The 14,374-nt window shown below is 40.9% G+C and overlaps 2 protein-coding genes across 9 annotated transcripts in view; both read right to left on the reverse strand.

Annotated features, from left to right (window-relative positions):
- Window positions 1-4,542, reverse strand: part of st3gal5 (ST3 beta-galactoside alpha-2,3-sialyltransferase 5) — a 28,371-nt gene extending 23,829 nt beyond the window's left edge. For 2 of the 8 annotated variants that reach the window (XM_023800009.2, XM_023800005.2), the window contains exon 1: window positions 4,222-4,542. The gene's annotated coding sequence lies outside the window, so the exon portion shown is untranslated. The other 6 variants (XM_023800008.2, XM_023800007.2, XM_023800010.2 and 3 more) reach the window with 6 other exon arrangements.
- Window positions 4,543-5,899: 1,357 nt separating this feature from the next.
- The window catches only part of polr1a (RNA polymerase I subunit A), a 40,867-nt gene continuing 32,392 nt past the window's right edge, over window positions 5,900-14,374 (reverse strand). Inside the window, exons 28-34 of the mRNA XM_023800034.2 lie at window positions 11,213-11,342; window positions 9,614-9,724; window positions 8,887-9,159; window positions 7,424-7,624; window positions 7,216-7,333; window positions 6,840-7,004; window positions 5,900-6,309 (exon numbers count right to left, since the gene is read on the reverse strand). Coding sequence (XP_023655802.2) covers window positions 6,209-6,309; window positions 6,840-7,004; window positions 7,216-7,333; window positions 7,424-7,624; window positions 8,887-9,159; window positions 9,614-9,724; window positions 11,213-11,342 — 1,099 coding nt within the window. The 3' untranslated portion in view covers window positions 5,900-6,208. The remainder of the gene's footprint in view (window positions 6,310-6,839; window positions 7,005-7,215; window positions 7,334-7,423; window positions 7,625-8,886; window positions 9,160-9,613; window positions 9,725-11,212; window positions 11,343-14,374) is intronic.

Below are 14,374 nucleotides of genomic sequence, written 5' to 3' on the forward strand. Positions count from 1 at the left end.
AAATGGGTTCCTGCTACGGTCATTGCCCAAACTGGACCAGTTTCTTATACCGTCCAGACAAATGATAGTGTGTGGCGAAGACACGCTGATCAACTCCTCTCCGCTTCACCAACATCAGCAGAGCTGTTCCCAGGACATTCTTCAGATGCACTGACCGACACTTCAGTTCTTTTCCCCACACAAATGCTGCACCCAGTTCCAGTTCCAGTTGTGCCGACTACAGATGTGACAGCCAAAGGGACTGAGACACCTGTTCAGTCGAGTCCTAAAGACCCTCATTGGACAATAAGACTGATGTTCCCATAGAGCGCCAATATCCTCAGAGAGAGCAGCGAATGCCTCTCCGCCTGGATCTGTAGAGTAGATCAGTGGCAATTCCAAACCATTAAGGGCAGAATAATTCCCTTGGAATCAGTCAAGGGATCGAGACAGTCTACCCTCATCCCTGAGTTAGAGTTCATAGCATGTATGCTTATGTGTATTGACACAGAAGAAAGAAATGGTTGGCTGTGATGTTCAATCACCAGTGTTGTCATGTTTTGCTATAATGTTTGATACCAGAACTAGGGTGGATGTTCATATCCTTGAACTAATTTTTTCTGTTATTTGCATGGGGGACATCAGTTGTAAGAGGGGAGGAGATGTTATGTATTTTGAGTTACCAGGGCCACCGTAGTTGAGAGTGACACATGGTATTATGGGTAACGTAGTAGCCTGTGTTGTGTTGGTGCGAGCCGCCAAAAAGAAGCAGCCGTAATACAAATGATGTACGGAATAAAGACAACTAAACGGTAATCTGAGTTTGCATCTTCATTAAGGTGAAGACTTAACAACGTATTATATAATTTATAACATAAATTTTATATTACAACTTATACAGTGCCTGCCAAAAGTTTGGAAACACCTATACCCATAGGGAGGTTTACCTGTACTATTGTCTACATTTTGGATAATTATAAAGACATCAATAATATAAAATAACACATCCCTGCTAAAAAAAAAAAAAAAAAAAAGCCAGCGGAAATCAACAGAAACAGCCATGCTGCAACCACCGAAAGGGAGCTGCGAACTGCATATAACCACTTTATTTTGCTGTGGTTAAAAACAAGCTAGCTAAATACAGTAAGTGATATGTTGTTGAAGGGGTGTGCGTGACAATCAGAAAGATGCTAGGTTTCCTTCTGCCTTGTGATTTTGTTTTTTGTTTGCATTAATTAGGCTGTTAAACTTCTTGCATGATTCTTATATTGTTCTTATTGTGTGCCTATATGAAATGTTACTGACGGTATTAACTGCCTGCAGTAGTAACAGTCAAATGTTTTTCGCGGTAATTATTTATTAGTTATTGACTGCGCTGCCGAGAACTCACGGTGCACACCAGAAAACAGGGCTCCCCAAAAGCTACTGTGTAATTCGAACCCTGCCTTATGTCAATACGCACTGGAGACGCAAAAAGCTTGTAGGTACAATTGGAAACTACACCTAAACCCCAAAACAGTGGAGGATGCGCAAGTTGTTTTGTTAGTTGTTAGTTACTGGGAGAGTCATCTCCCAACTGATCTTTCGGTTTCATGGAATAAAATAACGTTACGCGAATAATTGCTGGCAAGTTTCATAGCCGACATCGGTGATATTGGTTATCGATCGGATATCCTATGCAAAAATATGGAGACGCAAACAAAGAAAATGTATCCATTAAATTAACTGAAATACAAAAAAATTCCATCTACTCAATGTTTGCTCCGGTAGTTCCATCTCTGTTCCCCGAATTTCCGCATAAAACTACCAAATTAGCGCCGGTGCTTGTGGGTGTTCGAAAGAAAAGTACCTGGAGTAGGTAGTAAAGAGGGTTCCAGGACTAGCTCTGATGAGGTACAGTCGGGCCGAGACCCTGCGGTGTGAACGCGACAAAAATTCCAGTTCTGGAAAAGGGTTCTCGTTCCCATAAAAAGATGTCCCGGCATGTCCATATATGTAACTGAGCACCGCGGGCCACCAAAACGCTTTCAGAGCAGTACTGATTTCTGAGTGTCCACATTCAAAAAGTTCACAAATAACTGCTGTATGTTGTTAATGGTTAAACTGTACCGTTGTCCTTTCTCTTTCTTTTCTTCTTCTCTGTGCTCTGCTGCCCTATATCTGTGGTCATCGAGATAAAAAAAACACTACTCTACTGTTTTTCTGATTTTTCGAGCTTCCATTTTGGTTTTAACTTTAAAACTGAAAAACGAAACATTATGCTTGTTTTTTTTATTGCCACGTTTTTCTTTTTCCCTGTTCCGATTTTAAAATAGAAAAACCAAAAACAATTGTTTTTTTGTTTTGTTTTTCTGACTTTTGAAATGAACGATACATGGATTCTAGTACCACAAATACTATGATTAATCATTCATTCTCCTAATCATCTTCATCATTAATGATTATCTCATCCTTGAGCATCCAGGTGGATTCTGCTAAACGGTTAATTAGCCACCTACAGTAGCATAATAACATGGACATATCACTGACATAGCAAACTTAAAAACGACATACAAACACGAACACACACACACACAAACTTTCAAACAGCCAGTTTCAGGCAAAAACTTAATGTGGTTTTTACTAGTAGGCTATTTCCCTTATTCGGAATAATAGCCACCTTCGCTACTAATTTTTAAAACTTTAAACGTAGGCCTACATAAAGACTTACAATCTCATTTATGTTTTTTGTTAATCTTATCTGTAATACGTACACTACAAGATGCAATAATATGGCATTTCAGGTATTAATAAAACAGACATGGTTTGAGGTGTTTCATTTTTGCTTTGGTTAATTTAAAATGTATTAAAATATATTTCAGTTGTTGTTTGCTTTAAGGTTTAAGGTAAGTACGTGCTCCCCTTCAAAAACCATTGTCTAAAATTGTTGCCTAAAGATTCTTAGTTTCAAGATGATCTGTGCCTGCCACACAACAACCCCTGTTCTCTTTGGGTAATATTTTATTACATTCTGCAAGGTGGGAACGAGTTATATCATTTAAATATTTATTCAGAGTAGAATACCGTAAAACGTAATTAATCTCAAACGAAACTCAATAAAATATACAATACTTTAAAAGACTACGAAGGAGAGACTGCCCCGCCGGAATTAAAAATTGCACTAAATTAGAGTGGTAAATTGTTATAGTTTTAGCTGTTTTCACGTGTTCTTAACGCTTATAAATCGTTAGCAATTGCTATTAACACTAAAAGCGACGACCGCGTACAACTGGCCAGCAGCCTTGTGTACTGCATATCGTGTTACCTTCCCAAGATTTGGTGGTGGTTTTTAAAACTATGTATCTATGCAGTTTCTCTCAATGACACGAAATATAAGCGCTGATATGCTTTAAGCTAATAATAACATTTAATATAATAATCTGTAGCAAAATGAACGCCTCTTTCTAGAATAGCCAATGCAGGATCGAGATCAACACTGAATTGAAATGTTACATATCATGACTGGGGGCTCGCTTAAGTGTACTTTATATAAACATGCGAAATTATACGTGATTTTATTTATTAGTTATATATAAAAATGGTTTTCTATTTCTTGTCGTGTTTCATTAAAACTTAGAATGAACGATACTTAAGCTGAAATCCGAATAATTTTTTTTTAGCGATGAACCCCACTCCAGTCCAGACACAGATTACATAAATACTGTACTGAAATACGTACCGTTATTTACAAGCTTTCGTGCATTTCCATTTTGCCGTGAACAAATGATATCATATACACCGACTGTGCTCAAAACCACATTTTGTTTGTGTTTTGGGACGTCAGAGTCAATCACAAAGTGGCCGTCGCGGATCATAACTGCGAAAAGCCCCTCCCGCATTTAATACCCCTCCCAGTTCTTAAGAATTCAACTGAGGAATTCCATGTATGAGACAAATAAGAGAATATGAGTATAAGAAGAAAAAAGAGGAATACCTAAGGTGGGAAATCGGAACGTGCGCAGTAACGCCGCCGCGAGACCACGTCCGTCCCGCAGCCCGACCGCGGCCATCCCTCACGGACAGTTACCTAGCAACTACTCCTTTCGCGAGCTTGCTGGAGCGAGGTTAAAAACCGTTATCCCCGGCGGCTTCAGGCGGCATCTCGACGCCGAAAGTCCATTTCTAAAGTCCGCTGCGGCCCCCCTCACGCCTCCAGACTTCGAGAACCACACACCACAAAGCAGAGATATTCAAAGAGCCTACCTTCTAGACTGCGGGGATATCCTCCCATTATCGCGAGAGACGTTAGCTGCATGTGGTTTATTACTATCTTAAAGCCGGTATGTACCCAAACATGCATAATAGGACGTCTGAGTTGTGAGCCTCCGCCTGCTGCATGGAGCAGTCTGGCCCTCGTCTCCCCGCATGAGCTGGCCGGCTGTCTCCGGTCGCCTGGCTCTTACGCAACGCTGCGCAGTTTCCACGAAACTGCTTGATTCGCAGCGTCGACCCGTGGGTTTAGTCGACGGCAGCTATGCGGATTTGTAACCCATCTCACGGCTCAGCGAGTCAGTGATCCTCACTAACGGAAATAGTTTTTTTTTTTTTGGGGGGGGGGGGAGGTGGTTAAGGGAATTCGAGAAGATGGGGCGCCTCCTCGCACCATGCTGGGTCACTTTCCTTCTCCCCCATCGCCTCGTATTGTGTGAGCCAGTGGTGTATTGGAAGTGTTATATTACCCGTGCGATAACATCGCATCATCTCCTTTATCTTTTAATTTGACAGGAAATCCAACTAAGACGGCCCCCCCGATCCTCAGTAAAATCATTCAGACTAAACTGTAATCTGATTTTCTGTAATCGGTTCAGAATGTTTATTTCTCTTTTGTACTGTTATATCTTTTTATGTTCAATATAATATGTCCAGGTTATGTCATTATGAGTGGCTGATGATCCTGTACAAACCCAAACATAACATTTTTTAATAAGCAGCCAGATTCCCCTGATCCAAAACAAATGTTTAGACATAAACAAAGCTGATACAAGTTCTCTGATCATAGAAAAATTTAAGCTTGTGGCCACCTATCTTACTCAGTTAATGGGACAAGTATTAAAATAAACTGTTCAATTAATTTCATATGATTTTCCACATGCTCTCAATTAATCTAAACTATTCCCAGCCCATCACCCACCTTTATTTAAATTTCTCCGAAACACAGAATGTCCCACATTGCAGTGGTCAGAGGCTATAACTAATGACAACCTTTTAAAAACTTTTTTTTTTTAAATGGTTACATGTATACGCATTGCGATGGACTGTGCATGACCAAAACAAGTGGTTGCTTTTTCACAAATTAGCTCAGGAAATATTTAATCAGAATAAATGTTTCTAGTAACAAAAACAAAATCACAATATCAAGTAAAGCTATAAGCAATCCACAGGTGTATAAGTCTAATGTGATTTGGAGTATAGCTATCTCTTAGTGCAAGGTAATCAAAAGTCCAAAGCTCACACAATGAAGTTCCTCCAGGATCAGGATTCACCTCCACAGTCCACAGCTGTCCAGCTACGTCACTTGTGGTATGTTGAAATGTGATATGGGTTAGGCTGATTTATGACAACAGGCTGCTCCATTAATGTTTCACTAGGTTTCTGATGTAATAGTAATAAAAATGTTATTGGCTATGTCCTAAAGTAGTCGAAGTTAGCATCTGGGTAGATTAATAACTAAAAAATATTGCTTTTAACTGAACTTTTCAAATAATCATTTAAAATGTGTATAGATTTGGATTTTTTAAAGCTGACTTTATATGTGATCTTAGATTTTGTCTTTGATTCTGTATCTGACTGGCTTAGCTGTTTATGTAGGATTGTGAACAAATCAGAAGTTTTACATCAACCGATATCATGGTTGTTTATAAATTCAAAACAAAAATGGAACAATGGTTTACATTTTAATGGATCTTTCCCCAACAAATGTCACATAGGATGTATGTTCATATATTACATGGTTAAGGATGACAAACACTAAGTAGCTGCTTTATTTAGAAACCAGCAGTATTATCCTTGATTTTCAACAGAAATGTAAAGAAATTACCAGCAATGCATACTAATGTATCCTTCACAGGTACTTAAATATGGTATGAAAAATATTGACAGCACATGATTTTCTGAATTTTTGCCATTTCAAATCAAGGTTTGTATTTTGCCTGTTCCTGTCCTTGGACCTCACTGGGTGAGGAAGAGCAGACTATTGCAGAGGTTGCTTCAGATCAAAAAGTCCTGTTCCACCTTTGACGACCTTACCGACCACTAGACAGGCAGAAGGAGAGCATAACTTGTCTTGGGATCCTGTGGTGAGGAGAAGAGGAAAGAGACCTCAGTGAGGACTCTATTCAACAAACAGAAGCTAGGCAGGTCTTAATCTGCATTATTAGTTATTTAGTCCTGGCTACCATGAACTTAGTTGGATTATCAGCTGTTAGGTACCCTATAATTGCTGAGCAACAGTGAACTTCCAGCTATCTAACCTCCACACCACATATGCAGTACAGGGTCGCAGGGAGACTGGAGCTTATTTCATGTAGCACAGAGCACATGGCTAAAGGATCACTCTGGACAGGATGCCAGTCCATCACAAGGCACATACAGTCACACTCTATGAGACACCATTTCAGGTAACCACATGACTTTTCCGGACCATCACAAGAAACTGAAGGAACATGCAAACTCCACACCCAGAATCAGGACATGATGGAACGCAGTTGTACTTTACACACAACGTCCATGCAGAAACTGATTCGGCACACTCAAACCAGTATCGCCTAGTACCCCACGGAAATCTTCGACTGGACAGACACAAGAACAGATGCAATTCTGACCCATCATGGTGGCCTGCTTCAGGAACTTGTAGCTGGTCTCGAAGGTCATCTGCTGCAGTGGAGAGGAGCTGGACTCAATGGCGAAGCGGTTTAGTGGCTTGTACTCGCCTTCAAAGCACATGTAATCAGCCACCAGGGACAGGTGGCGGGGGTCAACTTCAATGCCTGTGCAAACAATGATCTAATATCAATATACATAGGTCTCCACTGTTTGTTCCAAACCTGACAGCATGGATTAGTTTTCATGAAGAGCACTGAGCGCTCTATTACTTTTCTAAACAAACTATTTTTAATTAATGTTTTAATGATGATATGGGTCTTATTTTGTTGGATTTATGGAACCTTAGTTTACGATGAGTTCAAAGGGCTGCTTTACCGTAGACAGCAAAGACATCCTTGATTTCCTTCTCAATGACCCTGACTGCCACTTCGATGCCATATGTGTTTGCCATGGCATGGATCTCATTGGAATACAGGCGGTTCAAGTCAAGAATCTAGGAGTGCAAAGGGACAAAGTGAATTTCTTTTTCAATAACTGCTTTTGAATCCCGCTCATGTTTAAAGAGCGAAGTAGAAATACTCACGTCACCATACTTGATGACCTCCTGCAGGTTGATGCCTTCTGTGTTAAGCAATAGTCGTTTCTCGCCATGCTGACTGGTGACCTCGCTGAGCAGGCAGCGGGAAATACCTTTGATCTCATGCACAATGGCACTCTGGGCCTGAGATGCCACCAGCGAAGTCAAGTCAAGGCGTACATTGCTGAGAGGTAAAGCCAGCATAACCTAGCAACGTAAAGATAAGGGGATGATTATCAAGGGTTTATAAACTCACTCAAGCACCACCTACAAGTTAATGATCCATCACATTATTTCCTAGTATGATATGTGAAGTTTATAAATTAAGTGGAGGAACATGAACATTTTTCCAGAATCATAGGGGTATTGGATCATTTACAGTCATTCACATTTAAGTGCCAACAAGTATAGTAACAGTTAAAGCTGGTTAATACTTTTCTGCATGCATACTAGCGGAAATGTCTGCTCAAACATTTATGACACATTTGATGTCATTGTGCGCCTCTGCAGATGAACGCCTTCTGCACTATAAATTTGTGTCTACGCAGCTCTGGGCACACTGCGCATGACCGATTCGCTAGTGTCTACTTTAAATACCAACATGTAAGCTTTTGACAAGCGTTGGAGTAATTTGCAAACCCTACAGACTATTTAAAAGGAAATAACATTGTAAATGCATATATGTGAGTGTGTGTTTGCATATATCACATTTGAGGGCCAAATTGTCCCCAAAGTGTAGTAAAACCTGAAATTATCCTACTTTTGGGGACATCTTTTGGATAACCTCAGTTTAAAAAAAATCTGTGAATGCAATTAAAAAAGTAAAAATGCCAAATGTCTTGTATTTGGGTTGGTTACCTATGGTTAGGGTTAGGGATGGGTAGGAGTTACAGTAAGGGTATCGTGATTGGGATTAGGATTTTCCCCATAAAAATAAATGGACGGTCCCCATTTAATTAGGAAGACCAACTTGTGTGTGTGTGTGTGTGTGTGTGTGTGTGTGTGTGCGCGCATGGAGACTTGTCTCGAATTGAAAATCTCACGCCAGCCAGCTCATCAAAATTGGAAACCCTGTGAGCTGACTCTCTGAATTTTTAAAATATAGAGAAACGGATACAAACCTCACTGCTGTGGTACGTCTGCAGGGAAAATCACAGAATATAAATACAACGTGTTGTGCACATGTGCAAAGTATACTTGACCAGAGAACTGTGAGCATTTCTGTGTACACATACGCACAGTGGGTACGCGAGTGTTGCGCTTGTGTGGAGTAGTATGAACCAACCTTTAGGAATCTTTGTGAAATCAGTTTCATGTATCACCAACCATCCATCTTTGAATTTATGAAAAGCAGAGTATATACATATGTATGCATCATACATATGTATATGTATGTGAGAACCTGTATGACGAGACAATCAGGAGCTAAGCTGCTTACTTACTACATATTAAAATAAAGTCATGCCCACCTCACACCAGAGGTCACTTTGGCTGTCATATCTGTAACTTTCAATTGCAGTGCTAAGATCCAGCACCCTGTTCACCCGGAGCTGGTTCTGGTCCTCCGGCTGGGTTGGGTCTGGAGTGGCAGCTGGAGATTTTGCCGGAAACGGGTGAGGACTCCCCAGAAGCTGCTCTTCCTCATCATTCTCCTCCCCCTCTTCTGCATTGGGGGTTGATTCCTCTTTTTCCTCAAACAGGTCTTCTCCATCATTCTCCTCCCCCTCACTTTCATAATCCACCTACAGGGTGCACATCAACTCTTCAAAAAAAAAATGTATTGGACCCCCAATACAAAGCTGGTAGCTACTTAATCAAAAATAGTTAGAGCTATTATTGCAGCAAAAGTTGGCGTTACCAAATACTAATGTGGAGGGGTTGCATACAACTTGCAAGCAACATTTTTCAGTTTTTGAGTTTCTTTAAAATGTTTGTTAAAAATGCGTTCTGAATTACTGTGAAAACTATGCAGACATAGGAAGAATGTGTGCATGTGTCATTTGTAATTCAGTGGAATCTGATCATTTTATGGAGGGTTCAATACTTTTGCAAGGCACTGCAGACCGTGAGCATGCAAACAAGCAATCTGCATATGCTTTACATTATATATATTATATGAAATACCTTGAATATTCTAGTGGATTTCTGTTTTTCTGGTTTGAGTTAGTCAGTTACTCTCCATAGTGCCATTATTACCTCCTCTGATTGTTTTTCTCTCCTCTTTGCATCTGTAGCGTCTGCATCCCCCTCATCAGCCTCCGCATCCGCTGCATTACCGATGTCTTCCATCTCTGTGTCTCCGCCATCCTACACATAGGACGGTACCAAGTCATGTCATGTCAACTATGGGGTGCTGACATTTAGGCAACAGCTAGGTGCGACACAAAAGTTGGCAGTCACATTTAGTCAACAATGGCCAAGTGGATTCTTTAAAAATAATAATAATAAAAAAACATTCAGCATTTACAAAAACAATGGGCCCACCCATTTCTGGGTAGCGGAACAATTCCTCCTCCAAAACCCCTTTCTCTACCAGACATTCCCATTTAGTACAATAATTTGAAGTTTCTAAACTGTGGAATGATAGTGTTCTTTCTACTTTGGAGATTTTTCTACCGATTTTTACTACCACTATCTAAGCATCAGTACTGTGCACTGTGTGTGTCAAATTGTCATTCCTTATCTAGACCAATTAATATAGCAAACCACCTAAATTATGGTCCGGAATGTACAAAGTTAGTATTGTATGCACTGGGAGCACTACCTTTTGGATTCGTTATTAAAGCCGCAACACTAACAGCACTGAAAAAATTTGAAGGTATTGTAAGAAACGTGAGATTCCACGGTCACACAAGTGAGGCTGGTGGCCAAGAAAGAAGCATGGTGTACCCAAGTCAAGACTTTAATATTGAAGATATAGTATTTACTAATACTAACATTGATGTATTATATGCGCTACGTGAGCAGACTACGTGCTCTAAAGTGCACCAAGGGAGCACTGGCTGGGTCTTCATTCCTGCTGCTATCAGGGTACACAGCTCTACCAGGCCCAGCAAGACAGCCACGGGCCTGTCTGTACACTAACACTACTCACATACCCTTCTTGTTGTCCTATTTTATCTATTTATTGTTCATTGCACAGTCAATTCATACTACATATTTTGCACTGCTTTGGATTGTATATATCCATTTCTCATTTGTGGCCACTAATTTCTGTACCGCACCGTTGGCGTATTACAGCTTTTTTGCACATTTTTATTATACACAGTAAGACCTCATTTCTAATGCATTACTTTTTCTAATTTTTATTTTCCAATTACTTTGAGTGTACCTCAGTCTAGTGGTCATTAAGGTCGTCAAAAGGGGAAAGGGTCTGCTTTTCCTTGCCCAGTGAGGCCCAAGCACAAGAATGGATGAAGCGCTAACCTTGATGCAGGTTTTTTTTGCTGTCACTGTCTATTGTCTGTCCCTATTTGCTGCTGTAATGCCTGAATTGGATGGATCCATCCATCCACCCCCCCTCCAAACAGTTTGTGCCTGTGCCTGAAAGGTCATGTTTCATGTCACATGGCTAACAGAGTACTTGAAAATCAAATCACCACTGGGCCCTTAAAGCGAGGTCCTCAAGCCCCCCTGCTCCTGAGCAATGGCTGACCCGGTGCCCTGGCTTGACCTTTGCTCTCACCTGTATGTCTGGATGGAACAGGATGGAATATGGGAAGACTGGAACTTTGTGGTACATTCTGCCTGTATAATAACAAAGGTATTCTGTTCTTCTGCATTCCATTAACAAACCTGAGTCCCACTGGCCTCGCCAGCTTCCTGGTCAGCATCCTTCTGGGTGGCTTTACGCGCATCCACACGGTTTATGGATGCCAGCTTGGAGCTGCGTTTCTTTATGGCCAGAAGCAGAAGGTGCAGAAATCTACAACAAAATCATAATAAATCAGGACAATACAAAGAGACCTCGATAAATAAGACATAGCTACAGTACTGTGCAAAAGTCTTAGGCAGTCCAAAGAAATGTTTAAAGCTGTTTATCTGCGTAGCAAGTGCACTTTGGCTTAGAACAAAAAAACACAATTAAACATTAGAACATATGCAAATTAAGAGTGACAATAAAAACTAGTAATCATTTCTTCTGTTTTCTAAAAAGTTACTGATATCTAGTTGGACAACTAGATGAACGCCGCTTCAGCTCCCAAGCCTCTCCTCAGGGGCACCCCAGCTGTTCCATGATTTTGTTAAATTTCACCAACAGCTCAAAAAAAAGTCAGTGACAGATTGACTAGCTGTGTGAGGTGCTAGTGGCCAAGTTAAAAAATACATGGCTGCACTGGACGGTCGCTGCAAATACTGGGGTGATTTTAGCAGAGGTTCTGAAATGGCTAAGCTGACACACTTTGACAGGCATAATATCATAGTTTTACACCAACACGAGGATAATCTAAACATCATTTTCTTTGCCTGCCTAAGACTTTTGCACAGTACTGTATATCAATAAGTAGAATAGAATAGAATAGAATAGTTACTTTATTGTCATTCAGAGATACACGGGTTAGTGCACAACAGAACGAAATTGCGTTGCATTATTTTGCTCAACATCAGCCTGGCAGAGTGTGTAATAAATATATATAAAAAGATGTATATATAAATATATAAATAGGAGCAGAGTACAAGTACCACAATTTAGCAGCAAAAAACACAGTGTACATCACCACAAGACATAGTGCAAGACAGTAGACAGTGCAAGACACAGTGCAAGTTCTTGAAAAGTGACATGTGCATGGATGGAGAGACACGGAGTGTGGGGGAGGGGGAGTAGGGGAGGGGCTGTTATGAGTTCAGGAAGTACATCTTGCAGACACACAAGGAATGAGGAACTGCTCCACCACAACCTGCAGGTGAGCAGTCCCTTGTTCTATAGTTTCATCAGGCAAGTTCTGCCCTTCAGAAAGTCAATGCTACCAAACCTGCTGGTCCATACAGAGTGCCTGGACAGACTCTGAAGGCATGCGACACAGCTGGCAAGTGTTTTCATCAATATATTTAACCTCTCTCTACATCAGGTGGCTTTATCCCACTTGGAACAACCAAATATATATGTGAGGATGTTATTTGTAGACCCTAGTTCTGCATTTAGCACCATTATCCAACAAATTGATCAACTTACAGACGTGGACAAATTTGTTGGTACCCTTCCACAAAAAAAAAAAAACAATTTCTAAAATAACTTGAAACTTACAAAAGTGTAATGGCATTCCTTATTGTTCATTCCATATCTAACACAAATCAGACTTTGCTTTTGATTATTGATTCAGTTGAATATTTCATATTATTAAACATAAGAACATAAGAAATTTACAAACGAGAGGGGGCCATTCGGCCCATCAAGCTCGTTTGGGGAGAACTTAACTAATAGCTCAGAGTTGTTAAAATCTTATCTAGCTCTGATTTAAAGGAACCCAGGGTTTTAGCTTCCACTACACTAGCAGGAACACTATTCCATACTCTAACTACATGCTGTGTAAAGAAGTGCTTCCTTCCTAGCTCTAAAGCTGGAAGCACCTGAAAGCGGTTAGACACGTCACTTCAGGTGATGCCGCCTCTGTGAATGGTGTACGCCCTTTTCTACGTCTACGACCTACGTTCACCCAGCTCTCTCGACCTACCCGTTCATCATTCTCCCACCTCCCCGCTTGTGACGTACACACTGTCTCCCTAAATGGCGTATTAACTCTCTCCTTTAACTCATTGTTATGTTGGATGAGAGCCAGTTGCTCCTCGAGGTCACGAACCTGGACCATGAGTGAGTCCACTAACTTACATCGCTCGCAGACGAAGTTCGACTGGACGCAAGCATCCAGAAGGGCAAACATCTTGCAAACACAACACTGAGCTGGCCCCACAATTACCTAACTCACTATGACCCCGCCCTTTACTCCCAGCCCAGTATATTAATATAGCGTATTTAAACTTTTAGTTGATCTAATTAACGTATAGTTAAAACAATAAAGTGCCGAGTACACTAAAACACTAAATTAACACTTGCGTTAAATCTGAACTTTTTTTTTAATTATCCGACAGCGTCGGCGATAATTTTAAAATAACCAAATTAACAATTACTTACCCGAGACTAACTTCCTGCTGAACCACGTTTAGCTAAACTAAAGCAAAGTTGCTCTAGGGAGGCTGAAAAACCACAAAAAACCCTCTCAAAGCAGGCTACTGCCGGAGCGGGAAAAAAAGTGGAAAATGTCCTCCCGGCTCCGACCGGCGACCGAGCGAAGCTCAGGAGCAACTGTCCTTTCTAAGTTAATGTTACCGACATTAGACAATATTACCCCGCGAGTGTTTGATGCGAAGGTACGCAGACAGAAACGCCACTCGCACAACACCTGCAGCTATCGATAACACTCATGCTGTCAATTAAAAAGGACAGACAAGTACTCACGTAGACCGAGAAAAAAATTAAAAGTTAAAAATGAAACAACAACCACCCACGTAACTGTACTGGGACACAAACACTCAAATATACTTCCAGATAATTCCAGTCAACCGCTTCAACAGACGCACAACACAAGTGCACACAGCATCTACACCACTCCCGCACAGTGCAGCAATCCCAGCAGCCTCTACAGCAAACAAATGAAAATGGCATGGACTAAAACGGCTCAAGCTGTCTCAGGATTGAAGGGTGGCATCTCCAAACTGCAATTTTCAGATCTTTCCATAGATGTTCAATAGGATTAAGATCTGGGCTCATGAAGGGCCAATTAAGAATAGTCCAATGGTTTTCTCAGCCATTCTTGTGTGCTTCTAGCTGTATGTTTTGGGTCATTATTTTGTTGGAGGACCAATGACCTGCGACTGAGGTGGAGCTTTCTGACACTGGGCTGAAAGGTCTATGTTTTGCTCCAGGATGCCTTGGTAGTTGAGACTTCTTTGACTTCATTC

Source organism: Paramormyrops kingsleyae, chromosome 12 (assembly GCF_048594095.1).
Source record: "Paramormyrops kingsleyae isolate MSU_618 chromosome 12, PKINGS_0.4, whole genome shotgun sequence".
Classification (NCBI taxonomy): Eukaryota; Metazoa; Chordata; class Actinopteri; order Osteoglossiformes; family Mormyridae; genus Paramormyrops; species Paramormyrops kingsleyae.